Source organism: Neophocaena asiaeorientalis, unplaced genomic scaffold (assembly GCF_003031525.2).
Source record: "Neophocaena asiaeorientalis asiaeorientalis breed wild unplaced genomic scaffold, Neophocaena_asiaeorientalis_V1.1 scaffold164, whole genome shotgun sequence".
In the NCBI taxonomy this organism is placed as follows: Eukaryota; Metazoa; Chordata; class Mammalia; order Artiodactyla; family Phocoenidae; genus Neophocaena; species Neophocaena asiaeorientalis.
In genome coordinates this window covers 2,298,718-2,315,518 of record NW_020173727.1, presented here as the reverse complement: position 1 = coordinate 2,315,518, position 16,801 = coordinate 2,298,718, and the positions used below count along the sequence as shown (strand labels likewise).

Here is a 16,801-nt window from a genome sequence, read left to right as displayed (position 1 = left end):
CCGCCGGCCATGGCTCACGGCCCCAGCCACTCCGCGGCATGTGGGATCTTCCCAGACCAGGGCTCGAACCCGTGTCCCCTGCATCGGCAGGCGGACTCTCAACCACTGCGCCACCAGGGAAGCCCCCTGGGGTTACCTTTTTAATCATCGCCTCCCATGAGGTAGCCACTCACACGCCCATCTGTCAGATGAAGACTCAGCTGCTCAGAGAGGTTAAGTAACTCCCCCGAAACCCCACAGCTGGTAAATGGCAATGCTGAGGGTCAAATATAAGACTCCAAGGGGTGGTTTTGCTTACTGATTAGTTGCTGCTGATAACAACTGGCACCTAGCAGAAGCTCAATAAATATTTGCTGGATGAAGAGACGTCAGGGCTACCAGTCCCAGTGGTTTAGAACTGGTCAAAGACCCTCCTCAGGCTTGCGGGGCTGCACACAGGGGTGTGAAGCCCCGGTGCAAGGCACTGAGAAGGTCGGTGAGTGGGGCGGATGGATGGGGGTGGTGTCGTCAGGGTCAAGGGCTTGGGGCTAAATAAACCCCTGCACCTCTGACCATCAGAGGGGCCGCTCTGAACCTGTCTGCTTTGTGCTGCTGTCACCAGGTGGCTTGTGGAAAGAGAAAAGATCCCCCTGCCCCGATCCCAGCTGCTGGAGGCTCTGCTGCCCGGGTGGGATCAGCAGTGTCATCCGAGGGGCCGGCGATGCTCTTGCGAAAGGAGAACTAGTCAGAACTAGTCACATCCTGAGTGGCCTCTGCTGAGTCCCCAAGTTCAGCTCAGGTCCCCGCCACACGTGTGCTGAAGAGGGGGAAGGAAGGAACAGTGTCCTGTGTGCCGTGCATGTTTCTATTTTTAAATGACTGACCTGCCCACCCCAGTGAACGAGTGCTAGTTTAAGAGTGAGAAGACCTGGGTCTCTTCCCCTCGAATCACTTAGCCCTGGGACCTCGGGGAGCCACTCTGTTTTTCTAAACCTGTTTCCTCAGGGGTAAAGTGAGGGAAATGTATTTGCCCAGTCGGCTTCAGGGGGCTGTCCCCCCATTTACTGTTTCCCAAGCAGTGGTGCCAGAGTAACCTCCCTAAAGTACTGCTCAGGTCCCCTTCTGCTTAAAATCCTTCAGTGGCTCCGCTGCCCACTGCCCTCTGGGCCCTCCGGGTGGGCACCTCCCTGCTCAGTGCTGCCTTTCATGCCTGTTCACCTGTGTTCCCAGCAAGACTGGGCCTTTCCGGCCTCACAAGGCTGTGCAGGCTACGCTTTCCACTGCTGGTTCCTTATACCCTCGGCAACAACTGGCTAAACTGGACCAGCTGCAGCCTGCGACGGGTACCAGCTCCCAGTACACCTGCCTGCCGCCTAATGTGTGCCCTGCCAGGCGCTGGCTTATGTCTGTTAATCAAGCATTCTGTGCACATTATCTTGTAAAATCCTAGAGCCACCCTGTGAGTTGAGGGAGGGGCTGCTGCTCCCATTTTACAGATGAAGGAATTAAGGCTGAGAGATCTGAGTGGCAGCCACACGCTGTTCTCCAATGGCCTTGACACCTGACCTGGAGTAGGGTTACCTGGCCTGTCCCTCTGACAGGCTCCATCAGGCTCAGCCAAGCCCCTGGGCAGGGCTGGGTCACTGGGTCTATTTTTCTCACCGTGAATATCTGGCATATAACATAGTGCCTGGCACACAGTAACCTTTTTAACGATTTGCTGAACAGATGAAAAAAGAGTGTTAAATGGACTGTAAGAGCCCTGTGAACCTACATATTTGTGTAAAGTGCTATTTTAAAAAAAGCGGGCTTCCCTGGTGGCGCGATGGTTGAGAGTCCGCCTGCCGATGCAGCGGACATGGGTTTGTGCCCCGGTTCGGGAAGGTCCCACATGCCGCGGAGCGGCTGGGCCCGTGAGCCATGGTCGCTGAGCCTGCGCGTCCGGAGCCTGTGCTCCGCAACGGGAGAGGCCACAACAGTGAAAGGCCCGCGTACCGCAAAAAAAAAAAAAAAAAAAAAAAAAAAAGCAAGGTGGTATTAGAACTATTTCTACATGGACTGAGAAGGGACAGCTATGAGCTGGAGTGGTAAAGACCAGATACCTTCCAATTTGGCTGTATTTCCAGCCTCCTTGTGAATGTACACTGCCTGTTACCTGCAGGAACCACTTACACCCCAAAACCCAGAGAAGTAAGATTTACATCACACTTTAAAGTAGTAGCTAAAAAGAGAGCTTATTGTCAAGAAGTGACTGGATAGTTTTAATCCAGTGAACAGTTATAAGTTAAAAGCCCCAAATCTCAACTGTCACTCAGATGAGTACAATTTATGTGTGTTTGTAAGCATATTAGGTATCCTAGAGATAAAAACTATAACATCTGCATTTATGGGAAAATTATGTAATGATATACTCCACTCATAATTAAGTATCAGGAGCCTTTTTTTAAAAATCTAAAACTCCACTGATATTGAATATTTCCAGTGAGTAAAAACTGCTCTTGAATATCATAGGTAGGAATGAAAATGTATACATTACAGAGATTTACCCAAACCCTACGGGCAACACTAACGAAAGAAAATTCAAAATTACAATCTGCTGAAATCTTCCACAGAGCATTTCCATACGCACAATTCCTACCACTGAAAGCAAACACTTCACGTATGAATTAAGTGAATCTGAAGTTTTCAGTCAATGAACAATGGGCTCTCCACAAACTTGGCAGAAGCTAGAACTGTGGAGGAGGGATTAGGAGCACAAAGGACAGAAATGCCCCATTTGCTGCCTTGGCTCCAGACAGGATTTCTCCTTTCCTCCCAACACCCAAACTCCCATTTCCGAATGGGCGGCAGTGCATTCCTGATCCAAACAGGAAAGGAGAACCAGGGCATTTTGAAACAAATGGCCCAGAGCTAAAAAATGGGCAGAAATACAAAATTACATCAACGATGTTGGCAAAGGAAAATGATTTTAAATGTCTGTGATCAGGGGAAAAGAAAATGGAAAGGAAAGCCCAGTTCTGCAGATGAGGGCATACCTTCTGGAGCTGAGTCGTGGGCTTCTCCGAAACAACGGCCTTCCAGCATCCTCGGGGCCCCTTCCACTTGCGGATGTTGGGCAGGATTGGCTGGTTTAGCTCCGTACAGAACTGTAAAGACAGAGCACAAGTCAGTATGTGTTCCCTCCTAAAGCCGTTCCCGCTGCAGGCGGCCCGAGGAGCCAGAAAATGTGTGATCCTGACTCATCTGCCCGATTCAGACACTTGTCAGACTTCAGCCCTGTGTTCTCAGAAACCAGGGTTTGCGAAGACCCGGATGGCAAAACAAGTGCCACAAATTAAAAAGCAAACTGTCTACCCGTGAAATACATAATTATCACTGGGGGACTCTTAGCTCACAGCAATCGATGCTCTTTGTAGCATTTTACCACAAATAGTTCAAAACAAGTTGTCAGAATCCTTTTAGTCCCTGTAAAACCAGTGGTTAAGGTCCCAGAAGGGTCTAGATGGGTATCAAATGAAGAGGAAAAAGGATGAATACATGGTGTCTTGTCTTCCCACCGCTTATATTAGAGGCGCAAAAACTGACCCCCAGAACGTAGTCAATAGTGAAATAACTTTGTATGGTGGCAAATGGTAAGACTTAATGTAATGGTCGTTTCATAAGGTACAAACATGTCAAATCACTATGTTGTATATCTGAGACTAATACAATATTGTAAGTCAATTATACTTCAATTAAAAAAACACCAACTGACCCCCCCACCACCACCTTCACCATGCACCACTATATGGTTCACCTTGGTTTTCCTCTGAGAAGAAAGCCCTCCTGCCGTGGATGGTAACTACGCCCCATGTGTGTTTGTAGGGTGAGCTTCTTTTTGTTTATGTGTGTTCTACCAGTAGAGTACCGTAAGGCGACTTTATCGTCAAGGCAAAATAAAATTGCACAGGCAAAGTAAAATGAGGGGTTGAAAAACCACAGGCTTCAGAGTATGTGGACCGGTTCCTCTAACTCATGACTCAAACACAACCCCATCTCTTAGGGCTGGTTCTTTTGAGGCGGCCCCAGAATTTGTCAGATTTGGACTCATCTCATTTGAGATTCTCTGACAGCTGGTACTGCCCCTTCCCGGTGACACCCTCCTGTCCCTTTGCTTCAGGACCTTGGACCACCCCACTCATCTCTTTCTCTGCCCACCCTACAAGCCAATCTCTTGGCTCCCTTCTGGAGGCATCTCTGCTATCTCGCAGCTGCCCTGGACGAATCTCACTCAGCCCCACAGCTTCAGCTTATACCTCTATCCCAAAGGCCCCCAAATCTGTACCTGCAGCTCAGATTCCTCTCTTGAGTTTTGAATTGTATTTCAACTTCCTTTTTAACATTCCCATCTGAAGGTTTCCATAGAAGCACACACCCAGCAGGTCCCAAAGGAACACATCGTTCCCCACCCCCCACATGCCCATCTCAGTTCCTGGCATTTGCATCCTTCCAGCTGCTCTGCCTCTTCCCTCTCCTCCCACATGCCAGTGCTCACCAGGCCCCACCCTGAGTCACGTGTGTCTGGAGTGTCCTCTTTCTGTTCTCCAGCACCACTGCTGTGGCCCGTTTTCAGAACCCATTTTCTCTCACCTGGGTCACTGGTGTAGCTTGTAGAGGTCTCCCTGCCTCTCTGTCATTCGATCACCTACCATCCGTCCACCGGGTAACCTGTGATGGCTATGTGGACGCACCACCCCTGTGGTTCTCAAAGTGTTGTCTGGGGCCCAGGAACAACAGCATTACCTGGGAACTTGTTAGAAATTCTCTGGCCCCATCCTAGACCTACTGTATCGGAAACTCTAGGGTGAGGCCCGGCGACCTGTGTTTTAACAAGCACTCCAGGTGATTCTGATGCCTGTGAAGGGCTGAGAACCACTGCAGCTGCCACATCCTCCCTAAGCATCCGCCCCAGATTTAGGTGGTGCTGTGGGCACACAGCCGTCAGCTGGCAGCCCCCTCTGGGAATGCCTCAGCTGCAGACAGCTGCACTCGTGCCCCTCCTGGGAGGCTCACATCCAATGGCTGAGAGATGCCAGGGTCTAAGGGTCTGTTCTCTGCTCTCCCATTGCTCACGCTGCAAGAGGGAAGACGAGGCATAAGCAAGTACTCAGCCAGTCATTGCCATAGTGACGAGCGCTATGGAGAAAATGAGACCAGGCAAGGATGGAGCCTGCTGGGAGGGCTTCTCTAGACGGTTACTGTCCTAGGAGTCATGCTGCTTTTACAGTTATGTGTTTACGTGTCTACCTCACCCCAGCGGTGGACACCATAAGGGCAGGGACTGTCCCCAAGTCACCTTTATAAAACGCACCTGACACAGAGCATGGCGCCCAGTGACGCTCTGCTGGTGAACCAGGAAACTCCAAGGAAGACCACAGTCCTCAAATCCATGTATGATAAACAAAAGGAGGAATTTCTTCTTGAAGCTAATTATTTACATAATTGCCTCAATTCTAACCTGACTTTGAGTTTGCCTGGGAAGTGTTCTCTCTGGGATTTGGTCATCAGTGACTTTTATCCATTCCTCTTTCAACACTGCCACGGACGGTGTTATTCCCGATGGGGGGCTTTTGCCTCGGACGAATCCCCATGGCCAGATGGTCCTGGCTGGTAGCCATCCTCGGGTAGGAAATGAAGCACTTGGGAAAATGCTGGTGGAATTTATCGACTCTAATTTTAGGGATCCAGCAGGAAATGTACTTCCAGAGGGTCCAATTTCCTGCCAGGGGATCATTTATGGGCTGAGTGCTCATTAGAGCCGAATCCAAGAATCATTAGAAAGGAGAGCAGCTCTCCACTGCCCATCTGGTGCCTCACTGCTCTCCACGCAGGGGGTCCCGAACCTGGCTGCTCGCCCGAATCTCTGAGGATGCACCCTGGGAAGCTCTAGTTTTAAAAAGCCCCCGAGGTGATTAGCCAACCAGCTACACTGGAGAGCCCAGGCTTCTGGGGTCAGGCTGTGCTGGGAAGAGTGATCTGCAGGCAGCCAGAAAGCTCATCTCTCCTGACCCTCACAGGACCCTCAGACACCTGAAGACAGGTGAATCTCCCATTCACGCCCCAAACGCCAGCCCAGCTTAAACATTCCTGCTGCTGGCAATGCCACTTTGAAGGGAGGGGTCAGAACTGTGAGGAGGTGGCACAGGCTGGCACTACTTTCCATGCACGCCGCTCTCAAAGATGTGCCAGTTAGCCCAAGTGTGATCATCAGTATCCCCTGGGAACCTAAAATGCTACTGGATTAGAGTCTCTGGGTGGGGCCTGGCAATCTGCATTTAACAGCCCCTCCAGGTGACTCTGACTCAAGTTTAAAGTTGGTGTTATTAAATGAAGGAAAGACATTCTCCTCTTTCTTTGTTTTATATTTAAAAGCCTTTCTGTCACAGGTAAACTCTGGGAGACAAGGAACCATGATTCCTGAACCCTAAGGGCCGCCTGTACTTTGTACCTCTGAAGTCTCTTGGCCCACAGAATAGATGATTCCTCCCTCTACCCTCTTCTTCAGTATTTCTTATGTTATTAGGGATGAGAAATAATATAAGGGACCAGGGAGAACAGTGTTTACGGCTGAAAGCATTCTATGCTCCAATCTTCATAATCAGCATGAGGTAAGGGGTAGGTATTTTCTTCTATCTCTAGGACTGAAAAAAGTACTGCCAGCTCGTTAACTTAGCTGACTGCGCTAACAGCTTGCAGCAGGCCTAAGGAGGGGGGCACCTTTAAATTCTTGCTACTCAGAGAGTGGTCCGTGGACCAGTGGCATGAACATCACCTGGGAGTCTGTTAGAAATGCAAGCTCTCAGGCCCATCTCACACCTAGCGCATCGGAATCTGCACTTTCGCGGGATCCCACGGTGATTCACAAGCTCGGCAAGCTCTGCACATCCTGCCCCGGAGCGCCTCCTCTTCTGTACACACCACCCCTATTATCCCCCCGACAGTCCACATCCCACCGGTTATTCGGGAGTGAGGTGCAACCCAGAAAGATTACGCCCGAACATAAGTGAGTTTACATTCAAGATTGCACAGCTGACAGAGGTTGGGGGTGTGTGTGTGTGTGAACTGAGGTCTGTCTCCTGACCTGCCACCTCCTGGCCAGAACAGGTGAACAGGCGGAGGCGGGCAGGCTGCAAGGGGTGTGGCCAACCGGCCTTTACCCATCCTTAGATCCCATCTCCCAAAAATTTCAAAGGAAAACAAAAGCATCCTCTGAGAGCCCTCAACCTGAACCCTGCCTTAAGCTGATTTTTGGTTTTGTTTTTGTTAAGAACGGCTGGTTCTCAACTTTTCTGCTTCGCCCCCATACCAGAAGGGAGAAATGATACTCATAAGGAAAAGTGGCTCACCAGGGCAGAAAGGGTGGAAATGGAGGGGGAAGGTGAGTGTGACTGGAAAAAAGCCTCCCAGGTAACTGTGATCTATGCAGCCCCAACAGGAGTCCTCCTACCTGCCAGCCGTGTTTCTAAAGCCCCATTGTCTGCCTCCGTCAGAATTACTCCACCTCTTATTTTCAACCGCAGATTTGCCCACCTTACTGAATCAGTATCTCTGAGGTTAGAGCCAAGGTATGCACTTCTGACAAGTTCCCCCAAGCAATTTTTTTTTTTTTTTTTTGAGGTACGCGGGCCTCTCACTGTTGTGGCCTCTCCCGTTGCGGAGCACAGGCTCCGGACGCGCAGGCTCAGCGGCCACGGCTTCACGGGCCCAGCCGCTCCACGGCATGTGGGATCTTCCCGGACCGGAGCACGAACCCGTGTCCCCTGCATCGGCAGGTGGACTCTCTACCACTGCGCCACCAGGGAAGCCCCCCCCAAGCAATTTTAAACCAAAGTTTCAGAAGCTTAGACAATTGTTGCTTTAGAACTCGGCCTTCGCATTTTTAACACCTGTGGTCGGGAAAGACAGCTTTGATTGTTCAAAGCAAATAAATACCATTTCAGCTCTCCCACCCTGCCCAGTGGAAGCATCTGACCGAGGCCCTTTGCAGATCACCCTGTAGGATAACACATAGAGGGAGCCTGGTCACCGTACGGCAAAAAGCGTGCAACAGATATGTACTGAATGAATAAATCAAAGGCGTGTCTCTGGGGGAATCCCACCTTATGGCTTCTCTCTCCCAGGATAAGTTACAAGAACCCCCATGGGCTGGACTTGTTTCTGGAGCTTCAGATCAAGTAGGGGTGATGTCACCATCCTTTAACTCCTGTCCCACAACCTGCGCGTCAGATGGCAGAACCTGATCGTCAAGGCCGCGTCCACCCCACCCTTCACCTTGGCAATAAGGTGCCTCGAGACAGACATTTAAACTCCAATCTCCAAGTTGTCCAAGGCACCGGCATTCAGGAATGTCAGGTCCTAAAAGCCAAGATTCCTTTGGCTACACTTAGAATGTGATGCACGTCGGGTCTGCCTGGATCACTGGACTCTGTTCATCTCTGCAGTGACAAAAGGTTCCAAGGCTTGACACAACTGATTTTTGCTTGTGGACCTTTGGACTTTGTTTCTTCCCTTCTACCCTTCCGCCTTCCTGAAATGAATACTCCTTAGTTCATCTGGTCCTGATTGGAAAATAACAATAGGAAAGGTCTTCCAACCTCATTCAGTGGCCTGTCCAGGCACCGCCAAGCTCAGCGGTCCCTTCATCTTCTGCATCCAGTTAAGGTGAAAGGAAACCTGAGGCTCTGTGTGCTGGTTATAAAGACATCCTGCTTAGTGCTGACTGCACAGTCAGCTGGAGACAGAATGTCAGAGTACGGGCAGGCGTTTCCAAAGCAAACTCCAAATGGCTACCCTTATCCCGCTTCCTGGACGGTGGGGGGAGTTGGGGGGTAGGGAGGGTATGTTTTCACTTGGAATCCTCTGGGTCAAATTTCCGGATGAAGTTGCTTCCCTGAGTTGGCTATTTCGCTTGCTTTCCTGATTCTGGAGGTGACTTCTCTTTGAGTCTGGAGGTGACTTTTCCGCTTGTCAACCACCAGTTCCCTCTGTGCACTCAGCTCTTGGAAACACAGTGTATTGTGGTGGATGGAGAGGCACAGGTGCCTTAAAAAGATAAACTGCCATCATGAAAGAAAGCAGCCCTGTAGTAAGTCAGGCAAGGTCAAAAGACTCAACAGAGCAAATAACACAGACAACATTTTGTGAAATGTTAATAGTAAGCAAGGGCTTATCTTTGCCAGGATGGTCAACCACACCTATGTTATAGCCAACATTAGAAGCCAGCACATCTCTGGGTACCTGGCAGTGATCACGTGGAGAGTGAAACCAAGGAATGGGTAGGGGCACTAAAAACGTCAACACACTCTCAGAAGAACACTGAGCAGTGCAAAAGCCCAATTACGCCTGGAGCAGTATTAATCATGTTTGGCCTTTGAACTGTAACAAACAAGCTTATTACAAAGTTTTCCGGGCATATTTAGACTTTAAGATGTTGATATTTTGTAAGGCCATATTACCTACAGGGCAGCAATACACTCAAGTTACTTTGCTCTTTCCTACTAAGCGCTAAGTGCCTTAATGGTTCTTAGGCGTCTTAAAGGCCCTGGTCCACCTCTCCCCAGAGCAGGGCACGCACACAAAATGTACCATGGACACAGGGCAAAAGTGAAGAGTCTTTCGCTCGCCTTTCTCCCCCAGTCTGTATGGAAGAGAAAGAGATTGTTCCCACAGAGCCAGGATGAGGTGTAGTCACCTTTGCTCAAACGCAAACACAGGAACGTATCCCAAAGGGGAGACAGGTGCAAGGTGGGACAGAGAGCCGTGTGATTGGGGCTCCAGGGCCGCTTTTAGCCCCTCACACAACATTGCTGCAGCACTGCTTCTAAAAGCCTTTCCCAGAGGCCCTGGAGTCCACGGAGGGAGAGAGGGAAGCCATTCCTCTGCCCCTTGGGGGCTCACTGAACAACTATCATTTTCTAATATTGAGAGAAAGGACTGGGCTTGTTTCCTTGTAGCTTTGGAAGTGTCCTCAGAGGGCTACTTTCAGGGGCTGGAAGAAGGGGAGCTTGGAGGAGCTCGGGACCCCAGGCACCCCTGGCATTTGACCTCTTTGGGTCTCTATCTCCCCATCTGTAAAGTGAAGGGATTGGCAGAGATGACTTCCCCCCCACCCCCCCGCACCAAGGGCACTTCCAAGTTCCAACACAGTATGATTCCAGAACACTAGGAGGAGAGGGTAGATGAGAGAGGGAAAGGCAGGAGGGTGGGGGGAGAGAAGTATAAAACGGAGAGAAAATACAGGATTCTCAGAAACATTAACACTCCTTTCTCCCTCTTTCTCTGTGATAATCGCCACATGAACTCCATAAAGAAGCTGACTGCGCCACACACAGGGCATTGGGTTAACTTTCCAAAGGCTTTCTCCCCAACGCGGAGAATGGATTCCACTCTTCCAAAAACCAGCATCAGCTTTCCTTAACATGCCCTAAGCCCCATCTGAAGACTCCTTGCTAAAGTGCCTAAAATAAGAGCTTACTTTTAATAGGTAGCAATTCTAATAGGTTAAGTTTGGGTAAAACCAGCAATAGTAAGAAAACATAGGTGGCCAATAATTGCCAGCCAAGTTAACTTCTGAACCCTGTGAAAATGAGAGAGCCAGAGGCAGGAGGAAGGGCGAGGGAAGGGAACCAGCATTTATTAAGTGGGCAATTTTCACGTATTATCACATTTGATCCTAATGACAATCCTGTGAGGCAGTTAATAATTCTCTCATGTGACACGTGAGGAAAGCAGGGCTCAGAAAGGGAACACGACAAGGTCACCCACTGCCGGAAAGTGGGCCGGGGAGGGTTAAACCTGGGGTAGCCAACTCTACTGGTCCAATGCACTTAACTCAGGAGAGAAGGCTCAGAAAACACAAATTAAACCAACTGCCCTGCGTGACAATGTGTGTGTGGGTCCTCTGGAGCTAAAAGCTGCACCACCACCGCCCTGCTAATGTCAGTTTCCTCACCGATGCACCAGGCTGCCTGGGTCCTGAAGATGCTGCTCTCCAGGGAAGGTCAACACATCAGACTACAGGCTTCCTCCTGGTAGGGGCCAGGGACCGGTGGGACACACAGCCAAGCGTTTAGAGCTTTATAGGGGAGCCCTTGCCCTAAAAGCTCAGACCCCTGCTTCTCCATCCGTCCGGAGAAGCAATGGGCTTACCGCCCTTTCATCACTCTGCCCGCGAGCCCCAGCTAGGTCGGCTGCAATGAGCACACTCCTCCATAGGGACCCGAGAGGATCCCGCAGGACTGTTCATCCTTGTTTAAACATTCTTATCATGCTGAGGAAGATACAAAGCAACCAAGGAGACATTCCCTCAGCCTCCACAACCAGCTAATCATCAGCTGCTTTTTCAGAGTCAAGGGAAGTAACACCCACATGCCCCCCGTCAGCGGAGCAGCTGCTGGTCCTGGTAGCTTCTCTTCCGTGCTCCCAGGAGTTACTCAGCACATGTTTCCTGAACGAGATGGTTAAAAATAAGCACGGGGGGTGGAGGGGACTTTGCAAAGGCAATTAGATTCTTTTTGCAAGGGCAATTATAAAATGGAGAGTAAGAGGGAGTTGAAGATTCATGGAGATGGAAGGCAGGCTAGGACGGGAAGGGAGAGGGATGCGGGGGGCCTGGGACCCTCCTGTGGGGATTCCACACTCCTATGCTGCTACCGTCCTTGTCACCATCCTCATCATCCCTTGTTTCTGCCCTTCAGGGACATTTCCAAAGGTTCTTCTCTTCGGATGCTAAGACTCTTAATCTGAGATGGGAGTTAAGACTGTGCTAGTAATTTTGGCGTTTTTTCCCCCTTCCCTTTCTTTCTTTCTTTCTTTCGGCTGTGCTGTGTCTTAGTTGCATCATGTGGGATCTTTAGTTGCAGCATGCGGCCGCATGCAGACTCTTAATTGCAGCATGCATGCAGGATTTAGTTCCCTGACCAGGGATCAAACCCAGGCCCCCGGTATTGGGAGGGTGGAGTCTTAACCACTGGACCACCAGGGAAGCTCCTCTCCTTCTCTTTATTATTTTTTAAATTATTTTTTTAAAAAATAAATTTATTTATTTTTGGCTACGCTGGGTCTTTGTTGCTGTGCGCAGGCTTTCTCTAGTTGCAGCGAGGTGTGGCTACTCTTTGTTGCGGTGCGCGGGCTTCTCATTGTGGTGGCTACTCTTTGTTGTGGAGCACAGGCTCTAGGAACGCGGGCTCAGGAGTTGTGGCTCGTGGGCTCCAGAGCGCACGGGCTTAGCTGCTCCACGGCATGTGGGATCTTCCCGGACCAGGGCTCAAACCTGTGTCCCTTGCATTGGCAGTCAGATTCTTAACCACTGCACCCCAGGGAAGTCCCCTCTCCTTCTCTTTAAATTGAGGTTTATGTTCTGGTATCAGTAAACACAAGCTCATTATAGGACAATTTGTAAAGTAAAGAAACAAAGAAAAATTTAAGTAGAATATCATTGTGCAAAGACAACCACTGCTAACATTTTTGGTAGATTCCCTTCTGGGATGTTTCCTATGCATTTTATTAATATATGTATATCTGTTTATTCATAAAGACACACAGTTTTGTTATAACTGTGCCACATTATTACGAACTCTTCCAAACTCACTTCATGCACCATCGAACATGCTATCATATGGACACAATGTGCTATCCCCCTGGTGGTGGATGTTTCGTTGGCTGGGAGGAATTTCTGCTGTTTGGGGGCTCATTTCATTTCAATATAAACATCCTAAAATCACCTACTATGGTAACAATAAAACCTCACCACTCTACCCTATGTGCTCACAATGGTTTCATCCACATGTTTAAAAAAGATCCTAAGTTAAAGTCGTAATGTTTTTGTTTCGTGGCAGCACAGGGGCCTAAAGAGTGAACGACCACAGACATTAAGCGCCCGAAATGTCCCATCAAAAAGGAAGTTAACACTCTTTTTTTTTACATCTCCGACTGACATAAGAGGTGGGAGTCTTCGTAAATAGTTTAGTTTCTTTCATCTGCAGATAAACAATTCTCACTTTTATTTTTTCCCCTCTAGGTTTGTTTTTAAAGTCTCTTTAGAGAATCTGTCCTGATGTCAACCTGTATCTGCTAGGACCGTCAGGTGCGAAGGGCCGGGGGGGATCACAAGCCGGAACTCAGTGGGAATGTCCACTGTTTGCTCTGGGGCCTTAAACAAAGCTGTCCAGACTCGGGACAGGAGCCTCCACTCCTTCAGTGGAGGAGTCCTTCCCACGTTCTCAGAGCTTAAGCGGGTCATGTTCATTAGTTAACGGGGAGGTGAAGAGCGCAGACTGGGGAGAAAAGCTCCCAGGATCCAAACTTTGGCTCTGCCACTTACCAAGAGTTTTGACTTTGGCCAAATGGCTCCCCTGTTCATGCCTTCCCTCACCTCGGCTGTAACAGGGGATAGTAATCATTCCCGCCTCATGAGTTGGATATTTGTAAGGCGGGGTACACACGGCCTAGTGCATGGCAAGCCTCCTCCGTGTTCCTGTGGTTGTCATAGAGATTGGGCCCCCCCCCCAGCATAGGGCCAAGGACACAGGATCCCCATCTTCGACTCTCCACACGCGGCAGCACAGTTCCCCAAACGCAGCAGCTGGGGATGTGGGCAGGAGTAGGGGTTGCAGCCGAGTGCCACCACACTGCATGCTGGAAGGCAGGGCCCCTTAAAACTCAGATATGGACGGAGAGATGGAACACGGTAGTGTTAATATTCTTCTCTGGAGAGCACGAGAATGGATTCATCCAATCATTCAATAAAAATGTAACAAGCACTAACCATGTCGGTATCCTGGGCTAGGCTCTGGAGCTCTAACGCCAGCAAAAGAGACATGGTTCCCTGCCCCCCTGAGCTTACAGTCTGGGGATGAGGGGTGTAGGGGTGCCAATGCAGGCACAGTTGTTTATGTTTTTTAAAAGTTACAGTAATTATACTTTCATTGAGGTCATTTTAGTGCCAGGTACTTAACACGCATGAGTTTATTTCATTCTCACGACAGCCTTCTAAGGTAGGTGTTACGTTATTAAGATCCTCACTTGGTGGATGTGAAAATAGAGGCACAGAGAGGTTAATTAACTTGCCTAAGATCACACAGGCAGTAAGGACAGAGCCAGCATTTGAACCCAGGCAGTCTGGCTCCAGAGCCCATGATCTGAGGACAGCTGCCTTCTGTCTCTGTAGCAGCAGTTATGAATCAAATAATCAACCAAACATGCAACTGAACTTGTGCTGCAAAGGAGCGGTTAGGAGCCCGTGGGCAACCATGATGGTGGCAGTGGCGGTGGGGGTGAGTCTGACTTAGTCAGGGAAGGCTTCTCTGAAGAGGTAAGGCTTGCACTGAGAACTCCAGGATAAGAAGGTGTTAATTAGGCAAAGAGGAGAGGGGAGCATTCCAGGCAACATGGGTAGCATGTGCAAAGGGCCTGTGATGGGGCGGAGCCCGGAGAGTTTGTCGGACAGAAGGTCAGTGTGGCTGCAGCTCAGATGGCGAGGGGCTGAATGGTGCGATGAGCTTAAAGGAATGGTTAGAGACCTGGTCATGCAGCCCTGTGGGCCTGAAAGGAGTTTGTTTCTTACCCTCTGAGCAATTCTAAAATCAATGAAGGGCATGAACAACAGATCTGCATTTTGAAAAGGCTATAGGGTTGCAGTGTAGAGTTAGGATGGAGAAAGGCCAGACCAGGTAAGGAGTGCAGTAAGTGATAAGGGTGGCCTGACTGACAGGAGAGCAGTAGACAGATCTGAGAGATAACTGGGAAATAAGCACAACCTGGATCAAAAGAAAACAAACGCTGCTATGTGAATGTTCCTAGCAGTGCTATTCACAAGAGCCAAAAGACAGAAACAACTCAAATGTCCATCACCTGATGAACAGATAAACAAAACGTGCTATATCCATACTCTGGAACAGTACTGCACTAACCCCCCCAAACGAGGAACTAATACCTGCTACCTCATGGACGAACCTCGAAAACATTATACTGAGTGAAAAAAAAACAGATACAAAAGGCCACAAATTGTATGATTCCATTCACATGAAATGTCCAGAAGAGGCAAATCCAGAAACAAAAAGCAGATAGGCGGTCGCCAGGTGCCAGGGGGAGGGAGGGATGTGGAGTGACCGCTTAACAGGTGCCGGCTCTCCTTTATGGATGATGAAAGTGTCTTGGACTTAGACAGAGGTGACAGGTGCACAGCACTGTGAAGCTACTAAATGCCACTGAATTGTTCACTTTCAAGTGGACTCTTAAAATGATTAATTTTATGGTATGGGATTTTATGTCAATAATTTAAAAAGCGACTTGGGCAATGGACTAGATGTTTAAGATAGAGCAGAGAAACCACTCTTTCACTCAACAAATGCCATGTCCTATTCTAGGTACAGCTGTGAAGTCAGGCTGTCCCTCACGGAGCTCTAGATCAGGTGGGGAGCAGGGAAGCAGGGCCACAGCCCTGGGGAGGCCGCCTCTAGACAGGGTTATTCCAGCCTTCTCTCCACATGGTTATATAATGCACCTGGGAGAGACATGCAGAGGCCGGTAATTCTTGGAATATAGGCTCTCTGAAGCTTAAAAAAGACAGTTTTAGGGCAAATAAAATAAACCCCTTGCCCAAATTAGACACTAAACTTGTGAGTAATGCTGGAAACTAATTATTCTAAGTGAGAGCAGGTCTGAAAATAGCAAAGCGTTTTGGAGGACTTTGTGGCTATTTCAGAAGAGCGTAGGAGAGCTGCAGGCAGAGTGAAGTCCCACAAGTTAGAGCAGAAACACTGGGATGGCCATACCACGGCTTGCACCAAACATGCCATCCCATAGATGCTAATGCTTTTACCTCGCTGGAGAAACACGCCAGCAATAAAGGTGGAGGACACAGAGTTTCATTTGGTACTTCCTACTGACACGCTGAACCAAAAACTCGACAGGAAATGTCAACCATACATGTTACAACATTTTACGTGTAAAGGAAAAAGGCATCTGCCCCAAGATGATGAGAACATTGCCTAAGACAAACCATGTTTATTTAGCCAACCATAGTTCTTCCTTTTCTAGAGTCCTCTTCCCCCTTTGACATTTTCAGGTAAACAAGCTCAGAGAATGAGTGAGATGGGTATAGATGGAGGAAAGACGGTCTCTAAACCCCAACAAACCATCCCACAGTACAACTGATTACTAAGAGCATTTTTACCCATGAGCAACAGAAAGCGTAGGGACAGGCAGAGAGAAAGCCGACACAAAAGGGTGGGAAACGATTATGTAGGTACTTAAATCCGAAGGAAATAATGGAGGAGCAGAACAAAGCCAGCAGTTCACATCAGCTCCCCAACCCTAACCCTCCCACATGAGCACCCACATATTTTTTTAAAACCCCAGAGAGATATTTTCTCGATCCGTAAACACTGCAGACTAGTTCACTCTTAGACTCACTCTAGACGGCAAGGCTCCAGCACTGCCCATACGTGTTTCTGTGAATAATTCAGAGTTATTTAGGAACTGTCACATTAAACAGAATTAGTACTTATGGACCATTCAGGGAAATTGCTCTGGTTGCCATTTTTCTTATAAAACTCCAGCCTCCAGCTATATTCTAAATGGTGTTTATGCAGCCTGTCCTCCTCAGCAGCAATAATCATAAAGACTTCAAAGCTGTGGGTGAAAGTATTACGGATTCATGACTTACTTTATTCTGACTTGCATTATGCCAAATCCTAGTCTCTAAAACCTGCATATTTCCTATTTTATTTCAGGGCAAACCACATAGATTTGATTGTTCTTTTCTATGTGGGCAGCCAGGGAT

At 48.9% G+C, this 16,801-nt stretch overlaps 1 protein-coding gene across 1 annotated transcript in view; it reads right to left on the bottom strand.

Annotated features, from left to right (window-relative positions):
- Positions 1-16,801, bottom strand: part of EEPD1 (endonuclease/exonuclease/phosphatase family domain containing 1) — a 117,900-nt gene that overhangs the window by 10,217 nt on the left and 90,882 nt on the right. Inside the window, exon 4 of the mRNA XM_024750778.1 lies at positions 3,015-3,125. Within this exon, the coding sequence (XP_024606546.1) occupies positions 3,015-3,125 (111 nt within the window). The remainder of the gene's footprint in view (positions 1-3,014; positions 3,126-16,801) is intronic.